This window comes from Amphiprion ocellaris, chromosome 20 (genome assembly GCF_022539595.1).
Source record: "Amphiprion ocellaris isolate individual 3 ecotype Okinawa chromosome 20, ASM2253959v1, whole genome shotgun sequence".
NCBI lineage: Eukaryota > Metazoa > Chordata > Actinopteri > Pomacentridae > Amphiprion > Amphiprion ocellaris.
Genome location: NC_072785.1, coordinates 10331442 through 10356554, shown reverse-complemented (window position 1 = coordinate 10356554; position 25113 = coordinate 10331442). Strand labels below are relative to the sequence as shown.

Sequence of the window (25113 nt, the reverse complement as noted above, 5' to 3'; positions counted from 1 at the left end):
AGGTTACACGGGGACAAAGTCAAAGACTACTGAATTATAAAATAGCACACTGAGTTCCCCGGAGATACAGCCTCCTTTTTGCCTCTAGTCATGTCCAGCATTTAAATGGCACTAGATGGGGTCATAAAAACATGTATCTTCTCAATCCCTAAATGTCCTAGATCCCTCAAAAAATATCAAAAAAACCCCAAGAAAACTGTCAACTGTAGTGGGAGCAGAAATAGCTTTAACAAGAACAGGTTGTAATGTTCAACAACCTTAATTACTATTTGTGTGAGCTAAGTTTAGAACTGAGTGCTTAGTGTAGGGCGCCTCCAGGAGTGATTGCAGAGAAGCAGACCTGTTGTTGATTGCACCGCGGTGACACAGACACACCAACAAAGAAGCCTTCCAACAGGATCAGAGCTATAAATAACTCCATGGCAGCACTGCAATATTAGCGGGTGGATTAGGAGTGATTCGTCACTTCCTATTTATAAATCAAATGCAGTCAAACCCTTTCATCGTGGGTGATTCATAGTGAGTGCTGACATACTAGAGATTAAAATACGACAGTTCTGATACTTCTGGTGCAATTTTTGCTTTTACTCTTAAATCACATATTCTGTTCTGTTCATTCAATCATATATTGGTCAGTTTTGTGCATTTATTTGAAAGCTAATGATTCATTAAGGTTCTTTCATTTTCGCTGCACCAGTGAGTAACATCACTGGCGTCTGTTTCCAGACTGCAGTGAAGCTCCACAGATCTTTGCCAAGCAGGTTAACGTCAGAGGCAGGCAGGGGATTTAGCATCACTCAGTATTCTGCTGCCATCTAGAGGTCCAAGGATTTGGTTTTTACTCATGTTTATTTATAGCATTTCCTTCTCATCACCATCCCTTATGCACACAGACATAACACCAAATTTGTACATCCATATGTGCTTATGTCCAAATTTGTCCAGAGCACCAAGCTTAGAAACATTAAAATGTGTTCTAATGAAGAGGAAGAAAATAGCTGGCAATGATTTTAGCCATATGCTCAAACACCTGTCCTCTCTGATAGGAAGGTCTATAGATTTCATATGGATTATACACGGACACAACTGAAACCAGCAAGAATACATCTTTATTTAGAAATCACGTCAGAGAAAATGTTGCCATAGCCACAGAAGAAAACAATTATTTTCCACTTCTCTGATCAAGGAAATATTCAAAAGGATAAATGTATCAGTCAATAAAATAATCATATAATGTAAAGCAAATAAAAACAAATAGCATATCAATAAAATGCTAAAAGTGAACAACAAAATGATAATATTCTATTGTGGCCACTGACTGCACACTGCACTGACTTTGGGACATGAATGATGTCAATGCCCCGTATATATTTAACTTGTTTATAGAAATGACAACTCACACTGTCTTGTATGACCTTGCAAAGGCAAGCAAAACATTAACAGTGTCAAACTAGTCAAGTGTGAACCATTTTGGTAATGCCTACAGGCATGCATAATCTGACATGGCACAATGACACACCAGGGCCACGAAGCTGCGCTATAACGCAGTCCAAAATTCACCTCAAATGTCATGAAAATTATGTCTTTTTATAACAGTTTGATGATATAAAATGGAGGCTCTGGCCTGGTCGGAGGAAGAGAGCTTGACTTTAAAGATAAATACTCCATTAAAGCTTGCCTGAGTTCGTGTTGTAAGAGACCTGTCATCTTATGACCAAATATGCCCCTAAGCCCAGGATTATAAAAAAGAGAGAGGGTCACTATCCCAATTGTACTTTAACACTAGGAGACAGCATCTGCAGAGAACTCTGTAGAAACGAATGCAACATGGCCAACACAGGTTTAATTTGAACATATTTTCAGATTTGAGAGAAAAAAAACTGTTTATTGAAGGTCAATTGTGTTTTGTTTTTAGTTGTTCAGAAGCTCTTTTGGCTTGTCCTTGATGATCACATACTTTCAAATATATGACCCATTATCTCATCATCCTGTGTTTAAGCCAGCAGGCAGCCAGAGAATGTCTCCATCGCGTCTCAGACACTTTCTGCTTCGGCCACATTGATGGCTGACAGCTACATGCTCCTGACAAGTCACCGAAGTGACATGTTGTTCTTCGCACAGCACACACAGGCACAGAATCTATGGTAACAGATGTAGATTGGTAGAACTGAATTAAATAGAAGGACTGTTTGCTGCATGGGATATCGCTTCTACACTATCAAATGGCTGACTTAAGCCACTATGTGTACATTTCACTCAAAATAAATACACATCATTTAAGCCAAATTCAAATAAAACTGCTATCATTGTCAAACACAACAATGAATACTTAAATATGACATCAGTCTGTGCGGTATCATTTGGATGAGAACAGAGATTTTAAACACTATTACATCCATTTTACTACAAGCTCAGAAAAAGGTAACTTATACAGGATTAACAACTATCACGGTCTTAAATTGCATTCATTGCTAAACAGTGACAAATACACTGAGACAAAGTTCACAACACAGAAGCACAAATTCCACAAAAGCAGTATGTAGAGTGACATCTCAGTTGGCTCATTAAACAGTGTCATGTAGAGTGAGCTGGTTGCTTTGCCCATACTGGGATGATGATCATACTCAGCTCTACTGCCTCCAGTTATTTAGATAAATAAAACAACTAGGTGATGTTTTGTAATGCGAGTGACCCATGTATAATCATGCATGTATTTAATTACCACGAAAGTGTGGTGCATGCCTTGTGCAGCGATGATGATAATTCTGTGTGACCGTGCTTGAACGCTTAAGTGAAGTCGCTAACAGTGTTCCCAGCTATTTTGGGGGACTGCCCTGTGACACACAAATCAAGGAGTATTTTTGGGGAAGCCTGTTCAGCAAGAATAGATCCAGGACACCAATCTTCTAATCAGCAGAGGTCTAAGTTCATAGACCACAGACAGGGAAGGGGTGTGGGAGGGGTGAAGCCAAAACTTCACTGACCACTAAGTCTGCAGGTGGTGCTGTGCAGCGCAGAGGCCAGGGGGTAAAGGAGAGGAAAAGGAGGGCACGGGAGTGAGCTTCCCATAATCCAACGCCGGGAGCTCATGAATTGTCTGAGGGAACATGCTCTTCAAAGCCCTCGCTCTCTCTAACCAGAGCCCTCTCCAGGATGACGCGTCCCTCCTTGTACCGCTGACTGTCCTCAGTGGCAAACTCATAGATCCAACCCAGCTTGCTGTTGCAGTTCTTGCAGCTGACGTCCCTTACCATGTGCCTGCCGGTGAGCATCACTCTGTCCTGCACCTCGCTGTACTGCAGGTTCACCACCTGTGGGGTCCAGATATCAGCTTGACACAAGTTTTGAAGCACGTAACAGAATACTGTTTATACGTAGTGTGTTTTCATTTAGGAGTGCATGTCACAGCTGGTCTCTGCATGGCTCATTTCACTGTACCTTGTTGAAGAGGAACGCTCTTCCTGTGGCTCCTGTGAATCGTGTGGAGATGAGCTCAGACCGATTAGTCAGGATGGTGTCACAGTTGGCACAGGAGAAGAGGCGTGTTCCACCAATGTGGTCCAAGAAGATACGGCCCATCGTCTAATCTCTGGGAGTGACTGAACTAAGGCTAACAAATGAAAGAATAAAGGGCACATGATTTATGATGGGATAGTTAAATAACAGGACTTGACTATAAACATTAAATAGACAGTAACACCTTCCAATAAAAGAACCAAGGACTGGCTAGCATGAAAAGTGTATCATAGGGCAGAATAAATTTGTGAACTCGAAAAGACTTCGCCGTATTATTTATAATGTAGCTATTCTTATAACCAAGCTGGATGTTTCTGGCTATTGTGGGCAATTTTGTCAAGCTTCTCAATCTTATGGGTACATATAGAATGCTAACTTCTGAACTAAAACATACACGATTTGTAGACAAGCACATGAACTGTTTTTCCATAGTTCTGTATGGTAGTTTTTCAGTGGGTGTGCCATCAACATATAATGCACCCATATGACCTCACAGTGTTTAAATGCCTGGGACATCCCACCAACAAGTCAGAACTTAGATATTTTTAGATTAGATATTTAGATATTTATGCAGTATGTGATAATATGAAAAAGTACCTTTATTTCTCAGGTATTTCAGTCAATGAATTAATCAAAACAAATCCACTTGTATAGTTTTTTCCAACTGATCTTCCAAATTCTGCACTATATTACATTACAATAACATGATTTTATTCGTATTGCTCAGACCTAACATACCAAAATGAAGAATACCATAATATTAGGAAGAACGTATAAATGTGAAATCACTTCTGAGACTTCATAGATTTAATGTAGCGATGCTGGTGATAGTGGTTGTGTAAAATTCTGCTGTTTGTCCTCGGTAAATCCTCATCACCATTTTGATTATATTTTAACCAAAGTCACCTGTAGGAATACATAATGCTTTATTATTTTTTAATACTGCAGAACTAAATTTACCGCCTTTATCTTACAAAGAATGTTTCCAATCCAACTTTAATGAACAAGAGAAAACTAGCAAGTGACAAACTCAAGAAAAATCTAAACATTGTGTGTTCAATTTTTTACTGACGGAACTTTATTTTGAGGTTTTCTTGTTCAGTTACTATTGACTCAGAGGCTTCCTGGTCTTTTCAACAAGTACTTCATGTTCCTGACTGGCTTGTCGTGAGTAATGTTGACTGTAGATGGCAGCTTTGCTTTAAATGGTGCTGAATATCAACGCCATTGTGAAGAATATTTCAATAACCCCGCTTTAAACGATAAAGACGTTACAATTCCTGACAAATGGAAAAACTTCAGCTCCCTTTAATGTGGTTTTGGACAGTTTCGCTGCTTGGTTTCGTCCACATTTAGCCATGCTAACGGCAGGCTAGCAGCTCGGCTAACAGCAACAACGACAACAAGCTAGGAAGAAGAGAACAACAACAAAACGCATATTTCGGCTTAACTACAAATGACGGCTTCGTACCTTTTTAAACTCGTTTCAGGGGAGATCAGCGCCTCGGCCAGCGACGGTGTCACCGATCTTTTCAGTGTATTTTAGGCGCACATCTGCTGTTTGTACCGTCGTCGTCGTGGCTTTGTTGTTCTCTTTCAGCTGTTCCTGTCTGCGCTGTGTTCACCAAGCTAGTATCAACATCCGGCAGTGAGGCGCTGCAGCGGCCCCTGGGTGCCTCCACCAGGGGTCAGCAGAGCGGAGCAGCACGTCCAACACAGCTGCAAACATGGTGCACAACTCCAGTGAGTACACTTCTGTGCAAAGGATTAGTAACTGCATCATGTCTAAGCTAAAAAAGTAGAGTATTCCTTCTCATGACCAGGCCCAAAAGTAGAAAATCAATGCAACAAAAGTGAATACACCTGTAATCACTGACACCAAGGTTCGAAAACCTGAGGAACCCAATTGCATGCATTTGGGATTTGCAATTAGCCACATTGCATAAGCATGGGTATAACATAACATGGGAGCACCAGAGCTTTCTCAGCTTTGGATCTACATAGTGTGGCTTCAGAAAGGTGGAAAAGGATACAAGAAGATCAGCGATCAACTACAAATCTGTGGAAATACAGCAGTAATCAGATGGCAGCGAATGGGCCATCAGAGCTGCAGTGAAGCCACCTGAAGAGACAACAGACAGGGTACTACTTACACAGTCTAGCTCTGAGCAACAACCAGGCAAGTGCTTCAAACATTGCACAGGGGTTGTCAGTGGAGTTTGTGTGACAGTTCAGATAGTAAGAACAAGAGTGTGTAATCTCTATGGATGCTGTCCAAGTTTGGAGCTTGGCAGAAGAGGAATCTTCCAGCATGATATCAAAGCATTCACCGTGGTAGTATTGGCCACAAGACTACCACAGTGAACGCCAGAGCCTATCCAAGCTTATTGAATTTCTTGGTGCCATCTTACCAAAGAATGTGCTCCTAATATTCATCAGGCTTTTTTGATGGCCCTTAGCAAGATTTAGTCTTGCAGTTTTGCTCCAGACAGCAAGCAAAGGTGTTTTTCTTGCAAGCTGTTCATAGAGGTTAAAATTATGATCTGTGCTTTACACCATCTGAGCTATTACACAAACTCTGATTCCCACTGATAACCCCTGTGCAATGTATAAAGCCCTTCGCTGTTTATTGTTTAGAGCTGGATTGTGCAAACGGCACACTATAACTGGACGACGACTGTGTTTCTGATTAGTGGTCTTAGTCTCATTCTGTATCTCCTGATCACTACTATAACTAGGTTTTATCTTCGAGTTGATTGTGGATCTTCCTGTATTGTTATCTGTCTTTGTGAAGTCTCATAGTCAAATTTTTTCATTACTTTTCAATGAGGAGTCATGATGTAGACATACAGATAGACACAGCCCATAGGGCCAAAGGTGAGAAAGTTCTGGTGTTGGCAAGTTATGTTAAAACCATGCCAATGCACTCAGGCTTATTGGAAACCACAGTTGTACTTAATTTGTTTTCAGTGATCACAGGTTTTCAATTCATTTTTGTTTATATAACGCCAATTCACAGCATATATCTCATTCCTTTTAACATAGTAAGGTGAAGACTTCATAAATTTTAAACAGACAACAGAACATCTAATAGTTTAATTTCCTATGAGCAAGCAGTCTGTGACAATGGAAAGGAAACAAAAAAAACCTCTCTTCAACGGAGAGGAAAAAGAAAAACTTTCAACGGAACCAGGCTCAGGTAAAGCGGCCATCTGCCTCAACCATGTTGGGTTGAGAGTGGGGATGAGGTGGTGGGGGATAGCAGGAAGGGGTTTCCTAAATTGTGTGGCAGTTATCACATGTGTATTCACTTTGTTGAATTGATTTTCCACTATGAGGCCTGTATTTTCAGTAGAGTTTTTCTGAAGTGTTTGTTTTTATTATTCATAATAGAAAAATGCTCGATTTGTCAACTTAAAAATAATGCATTTATTGAGAGGTGTTGCGAATTGGAATCATTTGACATTAAGTGACATTGCACACGTGTTGTACCCAACTCGCTTGTATACTGTATGACGTTTAATCATTGCCCTGTGGTTGTTTTTCATCTACTTGTGCACGGACAACAGATACAAATCAGCTGCTTGCTAACTCTGGTGCAATAACTTTAAATTGTGCACTATTCCTATAAAGATAAACAATAAAATAAATACCTATAAAATGAATGATGACTGCATTACAATCTGGGGATGTTCTGCTATTGTGTAAGTACAGTTGTTGATTTTATGAGTAACACCTTTGCTTTTGCATCTACAACAGGTGAAAATGTCTGCCAAAATTACAAGGTACACACAGACGTGTATCGACTGACCAAACAAACCAGGCACCGTGTTAATGGTTTTCCAGTAGCGATCATGGATGTAGCCATCCCAAGTGACGGCAACCAAAAGAACAAGGACGGTGAGAAGTTTCAGCGCCAGGGACTGAAGAAGGAACTGTGCAAAGATGTGGAAAGAGAGGATGGAGTTGTGTTTCCAAGGGGTGACTGGAACACTTTCAACTCCAAGAAATTCCCAGTACACTTCCAAGATCTCCAAGTGCGGAACCATCAAACTCCTAGTCTTCTGGTAGGATTGTACGGTTGAGTGACAAACAACATACTGTCGAGTGTCTTAGTAAGTTGGTGGTCCACTGAGAAACCTTCAGTGCTCCTACTCTGGAACAGTCATTCAGCAATAAACACCATTCCTCTAAAAACATTTCCTTATTTGATGCATTGATGATGATCAGGAATGTGGTCTAATTTATTGTATTTTTTCATTACGTTATTCAACTTTTTTGATTTGCCACCCATCATTTTATCTTTGTTGCTTGATATAAATCTGATGACTTCACCACATCAAGATATGTCGTTGCTTCCCTCCACACTAATTCCAAGGGTCGGGCTATCTGCATAGTTAATCTAAGGGCAAACTTGTAAAGTATATCGCAATCTAATCATGTCTCTAAACATCTCCAAAAGTGAACCTGTTGTGTTTTCCAAAATTGCTGGTTGTTAACATATAATTTTACAACACAAGGACATCAAACACGAGGAAGTTACACCTCTTCTCCTGTCATTGCTGGCACTGACACAGCTCTAAATTAACGGACTGCATATAAAATGTCTTTAAAATGGAATTGTACAATATTAAGTAATCCTTATTGTTCACATGATTTCGTTAATATAGTGCTCCTGTCTGGAAAATTCTCAAAGAAGAGAAAAGCTTTTAAGCTGTTGTTATGGTTGTTTGAGCTTTTACGCCCAAATGAGTTTTATTATGAATCAGAAATGTAGCCGTTTAACTGGAAAATGACTCTAGTTGCTATCACTGTGTCCACAAACCCCTTCCTACACACTGATATGATGGTGGAGTTTGTGATATATAACAGTTCTGGCCTACATTTTTAGAAGATGATGATTATATAGGTGAAAAAAATGGTAATTCTGTGTCTGCTCCGAAAAGACAGTTTGTTCCTGATACAATACAATATAGCAACTGAAAACAGGAGACCCATAGAGCCAGCAAGTTATGAGTTATGATATTTAAAGATTTATTTTCAGCTGCACTATTAAGTTAGTTCTTGATATACAGTTGCATTTGATTACATTTTTAAAATTTAGCTGTCTGGCTTAGTATTTTCAAAATACAGATGAAAACATGGCACTGGTGTTGTTTATGAGGGAGTGTGACCCTTCGCCATTTGAAAATACGTCAAAATTTATAAATGATTTATTGAATATAACGGTGACAGTCATAAACAGAACTTAATATCTTACTTACTATCATAAAATATTTGTTTGCTGTTTTGTAAGACATGAGGATATTCTTCTGATTTACAGATTAAAATTGAGGTGAGATGGCTACACACTGACAAATCGCTGTTGAGATAGAGAGGACCTGATATGACTTGGTTGATCAGATAAACAGATAAGAGGAGAATATAAAAGAGACTAAAAGAGAGTGACTCAGAAAATTAGCAGGAATGCTTATTTTTCTGTTCACATGAGATGTAGTCACTTTCCTTGTCCTCTTCTTTTCCTTTTAAAACTTTGCCCCTTTGAAACTCTGCATTCTCCACACCCTTTACAGGTACAGTGTGCTTCTCCAGTCGGTGAAAGCTTCCAGTCATTCTTTCTCTGAGGCTGAAGGGAGGAAAAAGAGGAGGGAATTACACAAACCCCTCGGTGTGGAAACCACTCAGTGTCTCACTTCATCATGGCTACATCTGCTGTCCTGATTCTGGCAGTCCTGGTTGGATCCTGCGCTACATTTACAGGTACATACAGGACATGCTTAAATTCATAACTTGTTGGACAGTTTCAGTGCACTGATATTACTCGATGCGGTCAAGCACTTTAAATGCACGGCAGCACAGCCATGTGATGAGAGCAGAGTGATAGTGACTGAATGGCCAGTCGGCTTTTTCAAAGATTTGTTGTGGTCATGTTCACACTGCTGGCTGATGCATGTTGTACCTAATTTAGCACTTACAGGCCATTTTCCCAAATGAAGGTGAAAGTAAATTATACTTTAATCTGCACAGTACCTTTTACTTATTGCATTACTGTACTTTGCTTTATTACAGAGTTTAAACTTTCACCAGCATTATATGGTGTCTTGCTTTTGCTGATGTGCGCACTATATTGAAAGCTGACAGTGTATGTTCAAGGATTTTAGGTTGCAAATAAAGAGTGAATCACAAAGAAAGTTTGTTTTACCGCAGTCTATTGCACAGACTGAGAAATGTCTGCTGACACAAGCAAACAGCAAAAGTATATTCACTGAATATTCCATGAATCAATTGTAAATAACCTAACTGCAAAAACTTTTATTCTTAGATCTATGTCAGGACCAAAATCTCGGTCCTGGCAACAAAAACAGAACCTTTTCAATGTTAAATGTTTAAAAGCTACTGTATTTAGGTGGAAAATGAAGCACATAGAGGATGAAAGTATTGTTATTCTCACCTGTTAACTTTTTATACTTAAACAAATTTTTGAAATACAACATTTAAACTGCAGTTTCCCCCTAAGAGGCAGTTTCACAAATTACTTTCAGTTCACTATTTTAGAAATATATTAAGTCATCTTTTTTTTTTTTTGCGGGCTGCACAGTGGTGTAGTGGTTAGCACTTTCGCCTTGCAACGAGAAGATCCCTGGTTCGCGTCCCGGCTTTCCCGGGATCTTTCTGCATGGAGTTTGCATGTTCTCCCTGTGCATGCGTGGGTTTTCTCCGGGTACTCCGGCTTCCTCCCACAGTCCAAAAATATGCTGAGGTTAATTGATTATTCTAAATTGCCTGTAGGTGTGAATGTGTGAGTGATTGTTTGTCTTTGTATGTAGCCCTGCGACAGACTGGCGACCTGTCTAGGGTGTCCCCTGCCTTCGCCCGAGTCAGCTGGGATAGGCTCCAGCACCCCCCGTGACCCTAGTGAGGATTAAGCGGTGTATAGATAATGGATGGATGGATCTTTTTTTTGCCTTTTGTCACATGTAGATGCTGTTGGAGTAGCTGTGCGACAAAATGAATTTTCAACACAAAAATCAGAGGAGGTACTGTATGTCACTTGTAATTTGCTGATGTTTAATAAATAATACATATATGACTATACATATATATTTTAATACTATACTCTGCATATTGTTGTGCTGCCGTATCACTGATAATCTGTTTTCTTTTGGTCCTACAGACAGATGCTTACATGTCCATATTCTGCTCACCACTACCTGCCTCTGTGTCCCCATCATCCTCAGGTAATGTACTCTCCAATCATAATCAATAAGAATTTTGTCTTTTACTGACTTGAAGGCTTTGTTTTTAGGTTTTATTACTTAAATAATGCACCCTGGTGCAGCATCACGTCATTGCTGACATTTAATTTTCTTGTTTTCTCAGTCCATGCTCTCAGGCCTGATGACGTTGCAGCTGTTTACACCTTGGGAATGCCACTTTCACAGAGGTAGACAGCAAAAAATACAATGTACAAAACATACACTGGGGATACCGAGGACTGGACACATATGCGTACATTACATATTGCATTTAAAGCTAAGTCTAATATAATAAACACTGAGTATATTATTTCCTACAATGTGTCTGTCTTCTTCATTAGGAATGAAGCGCCCAGAATTGTCAGCAGACTAACTGGTAAGTCGAAACCCCCACTTACAGTCAGTCTCATCACATGGTGAATTACCTAGAATGGTGTTGTTGCTTAGTAACTGTTCTTCTATCCTTGATATTGCTTTTATTTTTTTCACACTTTTGCATACATTATTCGTAATGACAGTGTTGTTTCCTTCCATGTTATTACACTGTTGCATTACAAGATATTGCCCAGGAGACAATCATTTTCATCAACAAAAAGAAAAGTCCCATGTTGTTACAGCTGAATCTTGAATTTAAATGTCCAAGCTAAATATAAGCACTTTCAGAATGCCAGATCTTTTATGTTTTGTATTTAGTTCTGTAATTAGATTTTCAGGCCGGGCCTTGGTCATTGATTTCTTTGTAGTTTGCTTTTATCTCGCTCTGTCACTTATTAACTTTAAGTGCATTAATCCCAAAACCGATGCTTTTCACACCGTTAGAGGCTCTGGTGATTATGTATTTGAAAGTATTTGCGGAGAGTTCAGTTCAAGGTCAGAGTCAAGACCGTGTCACAGGAAACGGCAGGCGTAGACCACACTTTGTAGAAAAACCGTGAGAACAATAAACCCATAGTTCTGTCGAGGTTATCTGGTAGGATAAGATAATTGGCCATAAACACAGGTCGCTGATCTTCATTTCACATAACAGCAAGTAAAACTGGCAACATGAATTAAAGCTTTGCCCAGCTGTCCTTTTCATGACAGCATTTATCTCATAATGTGCATAATCCATTGACTGATAGTGTTTTAATGGATTATACAGACACGCTTACTAAAGTATCTACTATTGTGTCTGTGTGGTTTGAACAGAGTTGCTGTCCATGTTTAGTCCTGAGGTGATCACTCAACATGTGGATCAGACCTCACTGCAGCCCAGGTAGCACACACACACACACACACACACACACACACACACACACACACACACACACACACACACACACACACACATGTAAATGCTGCGTAAGAATACTGCTGCAGGATTCTTAACAGATACATGTTTATGTGTTTCAGGACTCTATTGGAGGAAGCTGAGGAACTCTCTCTCTCTCTTTCACATGAGGTACAATAAACCATTGCATAACCACTATTATGCATTTCATTATCACTCTGAGTGAGTTTTTCAACTTAAAAAATAGCAATAAATAAATAAGAACTTTCACTAGAAGCAGAATACCAGATCAAGGATTGTGCGCTATTCCCTTCCTCGAGGACAGCTCAGGGGAAAATCAAGCAACTTTCACCAAAACTAGAAATCACAGTTAACAAGACTCTGTCACAGTCAGCTTCAGCTAAGCTGAGCTAACTGTCTCCTGAGTGTAGCTTAATATTTAATTGACAGATATGAAATAATAGTGATCTTCTCATCTACCGCTTGGGAGATTATTCCTTAAACCACATTTGATGGCAGTGACAAAAAAAAGGTAGAAACATCTGAACAAGAAGATGTGGCATCACTGCAGTCTTTATTTCAGTCTCAATCTCTGTTTATTTCTGTCAGCTCACAGCAAGATTGTTGCTCCTAGTATTGTGGGTTTTCACTGCCATGTTAAATGAATGTGAGGCTCATTTACCCAACTGAAGCGCACTACATGTCAAAGAACAAACACAAATCTGCCATGAAGTATGAAGAATGTAATTTGGTTTCTATTGTATGTTCCTGCAGGTGACGGACTGGAAGTTAGTGCTGCTGTTCGTCCCGACAGATTTACTGTGTGCCTGTTCGCCAAATGTAAGACTCTTTGTTTGTTTTGCACCTAATAAAAACCTCCTGTTGCATTTGTTCCTGTGTTCGGGTTTCTAAAGTATTGCTACCGTTTCTTTGTGCTTCAGGTTGCTGCAGACGTACAAGCTGTTGTACAGGAAGTGGAAGCAGCTCTGCAAATACTGCAGAAAAGTGTATGGTATTTTTTAATACAAGTTTGCCATGAACAGATAAAATAGTAGAAAAAACCCCACAAACAAACAAACAATAACGATAATACGTTTGGTGTATGTTTGCAGTTGCAACGCACTTTAGTTCATGTGGTGACGTGGAGCGGGTATCATCAAGACAAGTGAGTGTTTTAAGTAAAAATTGTAGAGTAATGGCTTGTTGTTTTAAGCTAATAAACTGGAATAAACCTTGAACAAGTACAGTATGCTGCCTGTAGTGTTAGTCAGTTAACTCTAAAGCTGCATTACAGTTCTGTGCCTGCTTTGTATTATGCAACAGGTGCGAGTGTATGAAAAACAAAAACATAAACCCCGGTCTATATAAAGCAACTCTTCTGAAAGCACTGCAGGTAAAGTACTTCTAAATACATGATATTTGTGTCTTTCTTTTCTTGCGTATGAGCCATAATTTACTGCTCACCTGACAATTATCCATCTTCATTTTCAGGACTCTCTAAGTCAGGTCTTGCACAATCCAAAGTGGCACAGCGAAGGTGTAGACTTCACTGTTGTCCTGCAGCCTGAGCCAGTTATCCTTGAACCTAAGTCAGACTCTGTAAGTGAAGAAAAGCTCTTCCTAAATTTCATAATGACCTGTAATATTACTATGAACTGTTAGTTATACAACCTGGCTTCCAGTAATAGTACACAAAGGAATCTGGCTAATGTGTAACTTGGATCTATCATTTGTTTCTTTGAAGGAAAACCCGTTGTCTGACCTTGACCAATTAGCTAATCAGCTATGGACAAACCTGGTGAGTATTTTAAAATCAGAATCACACATTACAGTTAAAGGGACAGTTTGCATGTATACAATAGTGTATTTTACAAAGCAGTAGTATTCACAACTTAATATTTGTCCAATATTAAGTTGTGCAATATGTTGCTTAAACTACAAAATGTCATTAAATGCAGCAACACTAGCTTGAAAAATTTTTTTTGCAAGGAGACTATAAAGCATATCACATTATGCCCTGTCATATATGTTGTTCTGATAATGCCCATGTGTTGTAAAATGTGCCAGGAAAACAGCAAAAGTAAGAACATGGAACAATGATCACAGTGAACGTTCCATGTCCGACGAGAGATTAGATAAAAGATGGACTACATGAGATTATCTACGAGATCATTTTTTCCAGCACCGTTCACATTGCAAGCACATATGAGGAGAACAACTGTGTAATCAATACTGGTCGACACTGTATGGTTATTGGCTGTGCAGAATGGCTCCACCTGACCCTAATAGCTGAACCAGTAACAACCTTTTCTGCTCTCTTCCGGCTACAGCTTCAGCCATCGCAAGACCAAGTCGAGGTCATGGAGGGCAGTGTCTTCCTTATTCCTTGCCCTACTCAGGTGAGACAGGCCGACTCTGTCTGTTCAAAAGTTTCCCACAAACTGATCTTATGTGTTGCTGCTCTCCAACTGACAGAGCAAACTTTCAGTCAATTTAAGATTTATCTAATTCTTTAATTGTCAAAACTGTCAATTCTCATCCCAGGAGCGACCTTTCCTGCGGACACAGATAAATTCCCCCGCTGAGAAAGAGGTCTCTGCGCCAACTGATCCTGTAAGATTCATATTTTAGCAATTTCAGCTAGATTGTAATATGACAGACTATGAAGTTCAATGTAGTGATATGTATACTGTTTTTTTTTTTTTTTTTTTTTTAGATTATGGGTACTGAGATACCTTGCGCAGACCGCAGTCCATCTCCTACTATACCCACTTCAGGTGAAAATACATATATTTTTATACTCTGCGAAATGTTGTTCATTTTAATCAAGCTTAAACACATTGTTCTTTCTCCTGTGTAGTCCATGAACTCAGACCTGGAGATATCAAGGTTGTGGCAGCAGTAGGGGATTCTCTGACAGTGAGTGTTTAAATTCCCACTACTGTGTTTGCTAGCTGTTGGATTCATATTTAAAAATGCTTCTGAAAATATCCACTTGTCACAATGAGCATAAGATTTTCAGTATGTATAAAGATGTAGAAACATGGACCTATTGTGTTTGCACTGTTTTTGTGTGAACATGGAAACATGTGAAGCCATGATTTACTAGTGAGGTTGGAGTTAAGGTAGATTTTAGGATTTAAAAGCCTTTATCAGGTTAGATATAACCTGCTATTGTTTGTGGCTATTTGTATATGACCTTGCAGTAAATCTTTAATTAATAATCTATTATGCAGTAAAGCTGCTTCTGGTCTTACCATCTCACATCTGATGTTATGCAGGCAGCCAATGGTGTAGGTGCAAAGGTTGACAACCTTCTGCTGGTGATGAATGAGTACAGAGGGCTGTCATGGAGGTACGTAATAAGTTAAAGAACACATTTAGCAAAAAATGCTTTGAGAGTTCATTTTGTAAGCTTGTGAACTGTAATTTAAAACTAACTAAAGTGTATTTCTACTATTTTCAGCATTGGTGGTGATAAAAACATAACCACTGTGACCACATTGCCAAGTATGTTTGCCACCTTTGTTTTTTTTTTTTTCATTTTTAAAAATTCCATAACATGCAAAGGCTTTGTTCTAGTGTGTTATATTAGATAACAGATGCTCATCATTTGCCAATTGAATCACTGATAATGTCTAAATTACAGCGTCTTATCACCACCAGACCCCGTATAAGTCCTGCCTTTGATGCCATCTATTGACGTGAATCAGATAAATGTTGTTGGTTCCTAATGCTAAACTGTCAAAACATATTACAAATATAAGATAAAATGCACAAATGATTCATAATCTGGGTTTATTTCTTAAATTGTGCTGCAGATATGAAATCAATCATAGGACATGGCACGATGGGCCATTTTTTCCAACCTAGACTGAGTACTACTAGTTAAACTGAACTGAAGTGAACTCTAGATTCACTTACTAGCTCTTTCCAAAGCTTCCAACCACACAAAAAGCAAATGAATGGACTTAATCGCTTGCTTTCTTATACTTAGAAATAAAAATGCTATTATTTAAAGGAGCAGATCTGCTACAAACTGTACCAATCAAACCTCTGTTATAAATTTCTGAGCTTTCCAATGATTCTTTGCAGACATCCTGAGGGAGTTTAATCCCTCCGTGACTGGATTCTCAACGGGAGTCTGTGGCGAAGACAATCCTGCAGCTTTTCTCAATCAGGCTGTGCCAGGAGCAAAGAGTGGGTCAGTCGCATTTTTTGCTTTGTTTTAGCTTTACTTACTTTGTAAACTACCTTACCTTTGGAAGTTAAACAAACTTATGACACAGAATAACAAAGAATTTGCTATTTTTCAGTAATATGGTCCAACAGGTGCGCGTCCTGGTGGACAAAATGAAAACAGATTCGGTAAGACAGCGAATGCAGACACATTTAGACATGATCTCATGTGAAAAGTGTTTCCATTTTACGTCCACACTTAGCAAATTAACAACAGAACGTTTACCCCTTGTCTCCTTAAGCGCATTGATTTCCACAACGACTGGAAAGTGATCACCATGTTTATTGGTGGTAATGACATATGTGACTACTGCACAGACAGTGTGAGTACTAGTTTTTTTCCACAGATTTTTACAGTAGTGTCCTATTTTGTACTTACTTTGGATTTACGTTTCGATTATTTTTACACAACAGTTGTATGTGTCCGAATTTCAATCTGTTAGCTTTAAGTCTATATTTTTTCAAGATCAAACCTGCTTTATAGTTTCATTTTCATGTTGAATACCTTAATGCCATGATAATCCAAAATGTGATGATCTCTTTGTTTTATGGCAACTAATAATGGCCAACATGATCATCACACTTTTAAAAAACAGGACAAAACTGCTTGTTTATTTCAACCAAAGATCAGAATTAAAAAAAAAAACTAGGAAACCCAATAAATTCCAGAATTTATCAAATATTTGGCAGTTTTGTTTAAAAAAAAAAAAAAAAAAAAAAAAAAGACTCACCAACACAAATGATTCAGTAATTCTCAAAATAGTAGCTGAATAATTTTCAGTTTTTACATATGGATGTATACAAAGGTTGCATTTTATGCTTCCATCTTTTTTATGAGTGGGACATATTTTTCTCCACAGGTGTTTTTCTCAGCCAGGAATGTGGCCATTCGTATCCAAGAAGCTCTTGACATACTCCATAAGGAGGTATGTTTTCATCTTCTTACACGACATAAACATGCAACCTCACTATACGTTGCAATGTCAAAATAATAATCCAGATTACAGGGTGCAGATAAACTGTCTGTATCTTCCAGGTGCCTCGTGCTATTGTGAATCTGGTCGACATGTTGAACATTTTACCACTTCGTGACTTGCACAGTGATAAAACTCTCGGCTGTCCCACCTGGTTTGTAAGGTCAGTGATTTCTTTGGTCATTTAAAACAAACAGTTTGACCCAAAAATGTTGTCATAATTTGATAGTTTTGATGTTTATATTTCAGTTTAATCTGCCCCTGCATTCTGAAGCCTAAAGAGGGATCATTTGAACTCCAGCAGGCTAGTCGCTTCAACAGAGCGTATCAGGTACAAAATTTTAAAACCTTTTTTGACTGTTTTCTTTTGTGCATTGCAAATTCCCGCAGTTGCGTTATATAAGGGCTTTAAAGTAAGTGGAACCTGTCTGTTCTGTCAATTCCGTAAGCAGATATTTAATTTTTTTTATATACATATATATATATATATATATATATATATATATATATATATATATATATATATATATATATATATATATATATATATATATATATATTTATTTATTTATTTATATATATATATATATATATATATATATATATATATATATGTATATATATATACACATACATACATACACATACATACATACATACATACATACATACATACATATATATATATATACATTTATCTATCATACAGAGAAAAAACTGAGAAAACAAGCTGAAAAAGCTAATCTGGGGTTTTTGCATAGCCTCACATTCGGTCTGTAAATCTTAAAAACTTGTGGAAAGAAATATTTATTTATTTGTTTATTTTTGGTTAGTCACAGGCATTAAAAAAACAAGCAAATTAAATAAGATAAACATCATTTTATATTCAAAAGAATGTACTACTGTTAACTGTATTTTTATTCTTTCCTTTATCAGTATTTTTATGAGGTGAAAGAACGTTTTACAACCATTAACCAACCATGTTGTAAATTTAAATGACTACCACTTAAGATTTGTACATTTTTAAAAGCACCCTTGTCATTTTTCTTGCTTTATACACAAAAATTAAATTGGAAAAAGTTGAGTTTGTGCTGCAAAAACTATACCATACAAACAACTGGCTAAGATCAACTAAAATCAAAGGATCATTCACATTTTAAAGGGTAAAGAAAGTAGATCTTCTGTCACTCCATTGTCATATCAAAATAACTGTCACTGTAAAGTATAAAGACTTCTTTCTGCTTCTATTTTGATCCTCATGTTGTGTCTGTCTTTCCTCCCAGCTTGCCATGAGACAGCTAATTGATTCTGGGATATATGACACACATGACAACTTCACTGTAGTATTGCAGCCCTTCTTCAGAGAAGTTTTCCTCCCCATGGCAGAGGTAAAAAACTAGCAGATCTGAAACATTAGGGTTTTCATTTAGCGTTTTTTTTTTTTTTTTTTTTTAATTCTTCCTCCTCTGTTTTTAAAGGACGGACGGCCTGATCGTTCGTATTTCACACCTGACTGTTTCCATCTCAGCCAGAAAGCTCACACTCTCATGGCTCGTGCTCTTTGGAATAACATGGTGGGATTTGCTTTATTAAAAGACATTTCCCGTATTTGTTTTTTTGGCAATTTCTCTTAAAATGGTCCCATAATAAATCTCTGATTTTTACTATCTCTTAGCTGGAGCCAGTCGGCAACAAAACTTTTCAACAAGACTTCACAGCTGGCGTTGATCTGAAATGTCCTTCCGAGGTAGCACTTTATGAGGCACTGTAAATTACACATTGCTGTTTTTATTACTTTTGTATATCAATGTTTTTTTTCTTTTTTTAACATTATTTCGTTACTAGGCCAACCCATTCCTCAGGACTTCTGTCAATAGTAACTACACTTTTCCTGGTCCTCCACCCACTCCTCCTCCATTTGCAGTAAGTTATAGTTTCTGTCTTTCACACGCTGCATCACTTTAGACATTCAAGTGTTTATTATTTATGCATGATGCCAAGAAACAGATTATAATTAGAAATGCCTGCGATGTGTCTCTGCTATTCTGTAGAACTGGGGCAGTGACTTCTTCTGCGTTAACACAGCTCCGTCCAACTCTGTGCCCACTTCAGGTAAACAAGCAGACGATACTCAGTTAAATGAAATGTAAGGGTTGAATGTGAAATATACTCATGTTGACCTTTCATTAGCTCATAGGGTTCGACCAGCAGACATCAAGGTAGTGGGTGCTGTAGGAGACTCTTTGACGGTAAGTTTGTGCACAAGAATATGACCAAAGATTTGATTTAATGGAATAAATCCTGTAAATGTTTTGCTAAATAAAGATTATTACCCACATACTAACTTTGCCCCTGAGCTTTTGGCTGCTCTCACATTTCTCTTAATTTGATATTTTTGTGAAGTTATATATCCTTCATTCATATATTTTAATTTCTTTCTCTTTTCTTCTTTGTCCTATGAAAAATAAATCAAAACTGCTCGCTTGCCAGTCTACTAAATTAGATGCCATAGAACGTAATAACATCCCATTAATTCATGACCTAATCTTCAGTATTTCATAAATATTATCACCACTGATATAATAATATTGACAAATGACAGCACTACTACATTTTCTTGTCTTATGGATTGTTTTCTATCTTTATGCAAAATTCTTCCTGTCATATTTCATATCTTTGGGATGTACACTAGAGCTAGTAACAGTCTGTCATTTTGAATAATGCCAGTTAATGCATCAGGTGTTAGTAATAATGGTACCACCAGTAGATCAATACAGTTACCCAATTCTATTTCCCAATAGGAAGCTATAAGTCAGCTACTGTATAAGCCGAGAGAGCAATGTCAATTTAATGAGCTTGAGGGTGAAAGAGAAAAATGTGTCTGGAAGTGATTCGATGCTGTAACCGGCTTTTTCTGCATGTAGGCCGCCTTTGGTGCCAGAGCTACAAATCTGCTGCAGCTACTAACTGAGTACAGAGGAGTGTCATGGAGGTGAGAGACTGAACAAAAACTTTATAAACGTTCATGTATATTGCACTGTGAGCATTTCATTCACTGGTTGTCTATTTTCTATTAACTAGCATCGGTGGGGATGACAGTCTTGAAATTGTCACAACGTTACCCAGTAAGTCTTGTCTGTTGAGGTGTAATGCACATTCGCACCACATGATGGCAGATTTGACTCAAAGCTAGAATTTTGTCTTTTTATGCAGTAAAATCCTTCACTTGTTTTGTTCTTTTACATCAGATATCCTTAAGAAGTTCAACCCTGGCATCAAAGGAACGTCAAAGGGAACAGGGAAAGCAGAGACTGGCTTCAACATGGCTGTATCGGGTGCTAAAATATCGTAAGTTCTAACGTTTTAGCTGTCAGGTTTTGTGTTATTTTGTAAGCATCTTGTACACTCATGGACACTCATTGTATCATTACATACAGGGGAATCCCAGGGCAAATTCGACACATGATTGATACCATGAAAAATGACGCTGTGAGTTTGATATTCATTAACGACTGATTCAATATTTTATAGTCATATCCAAGAAAAAGAAGGTAATTTAATCTTCGCACTGTGTGTCTCTCTGAATCTTTCACCATGTATGCAATGGAAATAGACGGTGGATTTTCAGAATGACTGGAAGCTTGTGACCATCTTCATCGGAGGCAATGACCTGTGTCAGTACTGCAACGACCGGGTGAGTTGCTTTAAGAAGTCGTCACAGGAAGCGCAGGTTGATCCAATGGATGAACGACATTTTCAAAGCATTCCCCCCCGAAGAAAGAGAATCTCCTGCTGTAGTAGAGTGGCTAAACATCCCCTGTGCTGTTGTGCGATACCCCGTGTTGAGCTGTCTCATGATATCACTCCCCAAATGGAACTAAGCACTGGAGCAGAATAATCAAGCTTTGTGAGCGGCCCTCCCCTAATTGTTTTATTGTGTCAGAGTGAGATGAGAGCAGACGTGGTTTCTTTTCAATGAGCACATTCTGTCACTTTGCCCCTCCAACACAGATCGACCTCCCCCCCTTCAACCTCCCTCCTCGATCTCAGCCTCTGTCTGCATTAAACAAGCTCACGAGGCACAGTGACAGGCCTTGTTCTCTAAGAGGCATAAACAACACAGAAGTCAACCCAGACTCTCTTCATCCTGTCTCCATCTCGCTCCCTCCTTCTCTCTTTCTGTTTTTCCTTTCTCATTTTTTTTTCTTCTCTCTCCATTACTCTCCTCATGCTCCACCGCCAGGGTAGTCTCTCTTTTAATGTTTGTGCTTTGAAGCAGAATATGAAAGCGCAGCATCAATTTAAGATGAGCTCTGAGACTGTGGTAGTGACAGCTTAGGGTTAGTTGTTGCTACTGTGCTGTTACATGTTGCATGGCTCTTTTTGGTTGATTCGCGCTTGGATCCAAACTTGGCCAGTCTCTCTCAAACGTGACTTAATTATGCTGCTTTTCTCCGGCCACGGCAGTAAGCTTGTGTACACATGTTCACAATGAATGAATGAATATCTTTTTAAATTGTCTCTCAAAACCACAGGCCACCTTGTCAGCTCAGAACTACAGCAATCATATGATGGCAAGCTTGGATCTCCTGTACCAAGAGGTGATTATACAATAATATCATAAGATCCTTTACCTGACGTTCTATTTATATGTTAAATTACCATCCCTGAAAAGATCAATTCTGATTTTAAACCTGTTTTCTGACTGTAGGTTCCCAGAGTGATTGTCAATGTGTTGGAGATCCTGGAAATTGAAGGCCTTCGCAGGATTAAAAGAGACAGTCTCGGGTGCAATGTGGTGCAACCGTAAGCTCACCCTTCCACTTATGCTAAATCAATTCTTCATTAAATCAGGACCGCTGAATGCAAGTTCAAATCACTTCTCTTTATTCTAATTTAACATCTACTCAAACCAGCAAAGAAAAACATGATTTGGTATTTTATAAAGGACTATCTAATGATTGGCTCAATAATAAAGATACATTTTTCTCCAATTTATAATATGTCATGTTGTAAGCAGGGATGACTTAACATTTATAAAAGCATTTTATTTTCCAGAATCCATTTTTGATGTTGCTTTTCATCCACAGGTTTGTCTGCACATGCTTCCTGTCACCAGGAGAGGATTCACCAGAACTGGCTGAAATAAAACGGGTTAATCGGGATCTACAGGTTAGCAGACAGGAACAGTGGCACTGAAATGTGTGCTTTCTAAAACGTGTGGGTGAAACTGGGTCATTGCATTAGGTGTGACAACATCAGCATTTATTTCTGTCAGGTCAAGACTGAAAGACTGGTGTACTCAGGCCGCTATGATGGCAGAGAGGATTTTGCTGCAGTGGTCCAGCCTTATTTTAGAAACACCATCGTCCCTTTGACCGCTGTAAGTCTCCACTTCTACATATATAAACATTTACCTTGAGGACAGCATGAAATCCTTCTCTTTGGAGCACATTATAGCTACTAACAGTGATGTTTTGTTCCCAAAGGATGGCAAGCCTGACGACAGCTACTTCTCCCAGGACTGTTTCCACTTCAGCGAACGAGGACATGCTGAAATGGCCATACATCTGTGGAATAACATGGTGAGTTTGGCAACCCAAAATGTAATAGGGCTAACCATGTTTGACAGGAGCAGGGTTTTAGATGAAGCCTTTTTAAAACGACCACATCTCACTGCAATTTGGTCATGAAATAAACAAAGATATATCTCTGTTTTCAATTTCTAGCTGGAACCAGTGGGTGAAAAACAGTCATACAACATTTTCACAAATGCCAGAGATCGCATCAAGTGTCCAACTGAGGTGAGAAAGCATTTCTCACATGCTACAGCTGACCTAGTTGTGTATATCTTAGTATGTGGATGTGAATTTGACTCGGTTTTCTTATTTGTGCGTTCCAGGAGCATCCTTACATCTTCACAAGGGTGAACAGCTTGCCCGAATCGACCACAACACCCAAACCCGGCAAAACAGTGCCGCCTCTCACCTCCACTACAAGGCCCTCAGTGGCCACCACCGCCAAACTTCTCCCCCCAGATTGCTCGAACACAGTGCCAGCGTGGCTCGCTGCTGTGCTGGCTGTTGTCGGCCTCCTGATAGGCTGCGCTGCCACCTGGCTCCTCCTCTCCTGCATAGCCAAGAGAAAGAGTAAGAAGATGAAGTTGGCTACAGTGGAGATGAAGGCCACAGAGTTTTAAAGTGCTATTTATTGTGTTTTTGTATGGGACTATTGAAGGAAAAAAATGAAGAAAGACAAAACAGCATTCACAACATTTAAAATGAATGTTGCTGGTGAGGCAGTTTTTCATAAAACATCCTGATGAATATATGATGGCTTGGTCTTCTATGACTACTACAATTAATTTTTTTTTGTCCTTTAACTTTCAAAAATATTACTGGGTGCAACGTTAGAAAATATACACCAGCCTGTACTTAAAGAAAGCAATAATTCAGACATTTGAATGAGAGTCTGCTGTAAGTCCTGCATTAAAAATGAAAATGTTTATAGTGAGGTGTGTATTTAAATGTTGTAGCTGGTCTAACAACTAATTTAATGAAACAATAAAATCATTAACCACTACAAATGAGTGGATTTCTTGTGCAAAAATATAGAATACACTCACTGACTATGTATTATGTTATTGCTGCTTTGTATATTTACTTTGATTAAAGTGAAAATATGTTTAAATGCACTGAGATGCTTTTAGCCAACATTGTGAAATAAATGTGATGCAAATGCAGTGTACTTGCCTCATAACTGAATGAAGTTACTCTTTCTGTATCTAAAAATTGTACGTGTGGTACTGGGAAAGACAATGTAATTATGTATCTTTGCTTTTGTTTTGGTCTGTTGAAATAAAATACAATTGCCTTTGACTGTAATGAAATTGTTTGGGAGGAGGAGAGGGTTCATTTGAAATAAATCATTTGCAATAATTCATACATCAGAAAGTTATCTAGTGTGACTGCTCAGTCCAGACCTGACGTAGTATGGCCGTCTGACAAAGTATGCATATTTATGACCTGCTTATAGTGATGAAAGCATCCACGACTTCTGTTAATTATGTCACAAACTTATAGTGGTGAAAAGTACAGTTACTGAAGTGCTGAAATGCAATTCTGACCTATTTGTATTTTCTTTTCCTGCTATTTTATCATTTTACTTCACCACAGGTTTCAGGTTAAAATATCACACCTAACTCCTAATATTTTTTTTGGCAGCATATGTAATGGATTTATTTTACACACATGATGCACTCATTCTTTAAATGTATATGCATCAGTAATTACTATCCAGTAAATAAACAGGCTCACATAGTAACTCAGTTACTGTATTTGTCACACTTTAAATACATATTCAGATAATCCCTTAATACTTTTACTTATTTAAGACTAATAATACATGAAGTTTAAATGTAAATGAGTATTTTTACATTATTATATGGCTATCAATAGTTATTATTATTCTCCCAGCAATGCAAGTATGACGTTTTCAAAATTCTAGTATATTCTGGGTACAATGTAGTTTGTTACAGAATTCAAATTAGTTTCATTGCCAAGTGGATTTTCATTTAATAGAAATTCAGATTGGTCTTTTTGATGCATGAGAGTAAACACTAACATGAAGGTTAGAAAAACCAAGTGTTGCAAGACAGTAAACAGGAAGTGCTAGAAGACAAATAAGCAGCAAGTGTTGCAAATACAAGGGATTTTAAATAATATAAAGTAATAGAGCTATTTTTTAACGTTGATAAGTTTTTTTAAATGATATAAAGTGGTTAAATTTAAATTAATAAGGGAATATTGGGGTATTTATCTATTACGTTTGGGTTTGTTTGCAACAGCGCCACCTGGTG

At 38.2% G+C, this 25113-nt stretch overlaps 2 protein-coding genes across 2 annotated transcripts; one reads left to right on the top strand and one right to left on the bottom strand.

Moving 5' to 3' along the window:
* Positions 1-1087: 1087 nt before the first annotated feature.
* LOC111573300 (protein yippee-like 5) lies at positions 1088-5148 on the bottom strand. Its single transcript, XM_023277395.3, has 3 exons — positions 4988-5148; positions 3439-3610; positions 1088-3311 (listed from the first exon to the last, which is right to left on the bottom strand). Exons 2-3 carry the CDS (start codon positions 3577-3579, stop codon positions 3087-3089), a joined length of 366 nt encoding a protein of 121 aa, XP_023133163.1. The 5' UTR covers positions 3580-3610; positions 4988-5148; the 3' UTR covers positions 1088-3086.
* Positions 5149-8963: 3815 nt separating this feature from the next.
* plb1 (phospholipase B1) lies at positions 8964-24133 on the top strand. Its single transcript, XM_023277359.3, has 43 exons — positions 8964-9276; positions 10498-10553; positions 10691-10754; positions 10897-10960; positions 11114-11148; positions 11961-12027; positions 12165-12213; positions 12817-12882; positions 12984-13049; positions 13155-13207; positions 13366-13435; positions 13534-13641; positions 13787-13840; positions 14373-14441; positions 14587-14655; positions 14759-14819; positions 14903-14961; positions 15324-15397; positions 15509-15552; positions 16138-16246; positions 16359-16410; positions 16524-16604; positions 17142-17207; positions 17318-17418; positions 17505-17586; positions 18539-18643; positions 18734-18829; positions 18931-19002; positions 19101-19178; positions 19307-19367; positions 19446-19504; positions 20180-20247; positions 20337-20380; positions 20504-20603; positions 20693-20744; positions 20869-20949; positions 21791-21856; positions 21967-22061; positions 22346-22427; positions 22534-22638; positions 22745-22840; positions 22985-23059; positions 23158-24133. The coding sequence occupies exons 1-43, from the start codon at positions 9216-9218 to the stop codon at positions 23452-23454; spliced, it is 3312 nt and encodes a 1103-aa protein (XP_023133127.2). The 5' UTR covers positions 8964-9215; the 3' UTR covers positions 23455-24133.
* Positions 24134-25113: the final 980 nt, after the last annotated feature.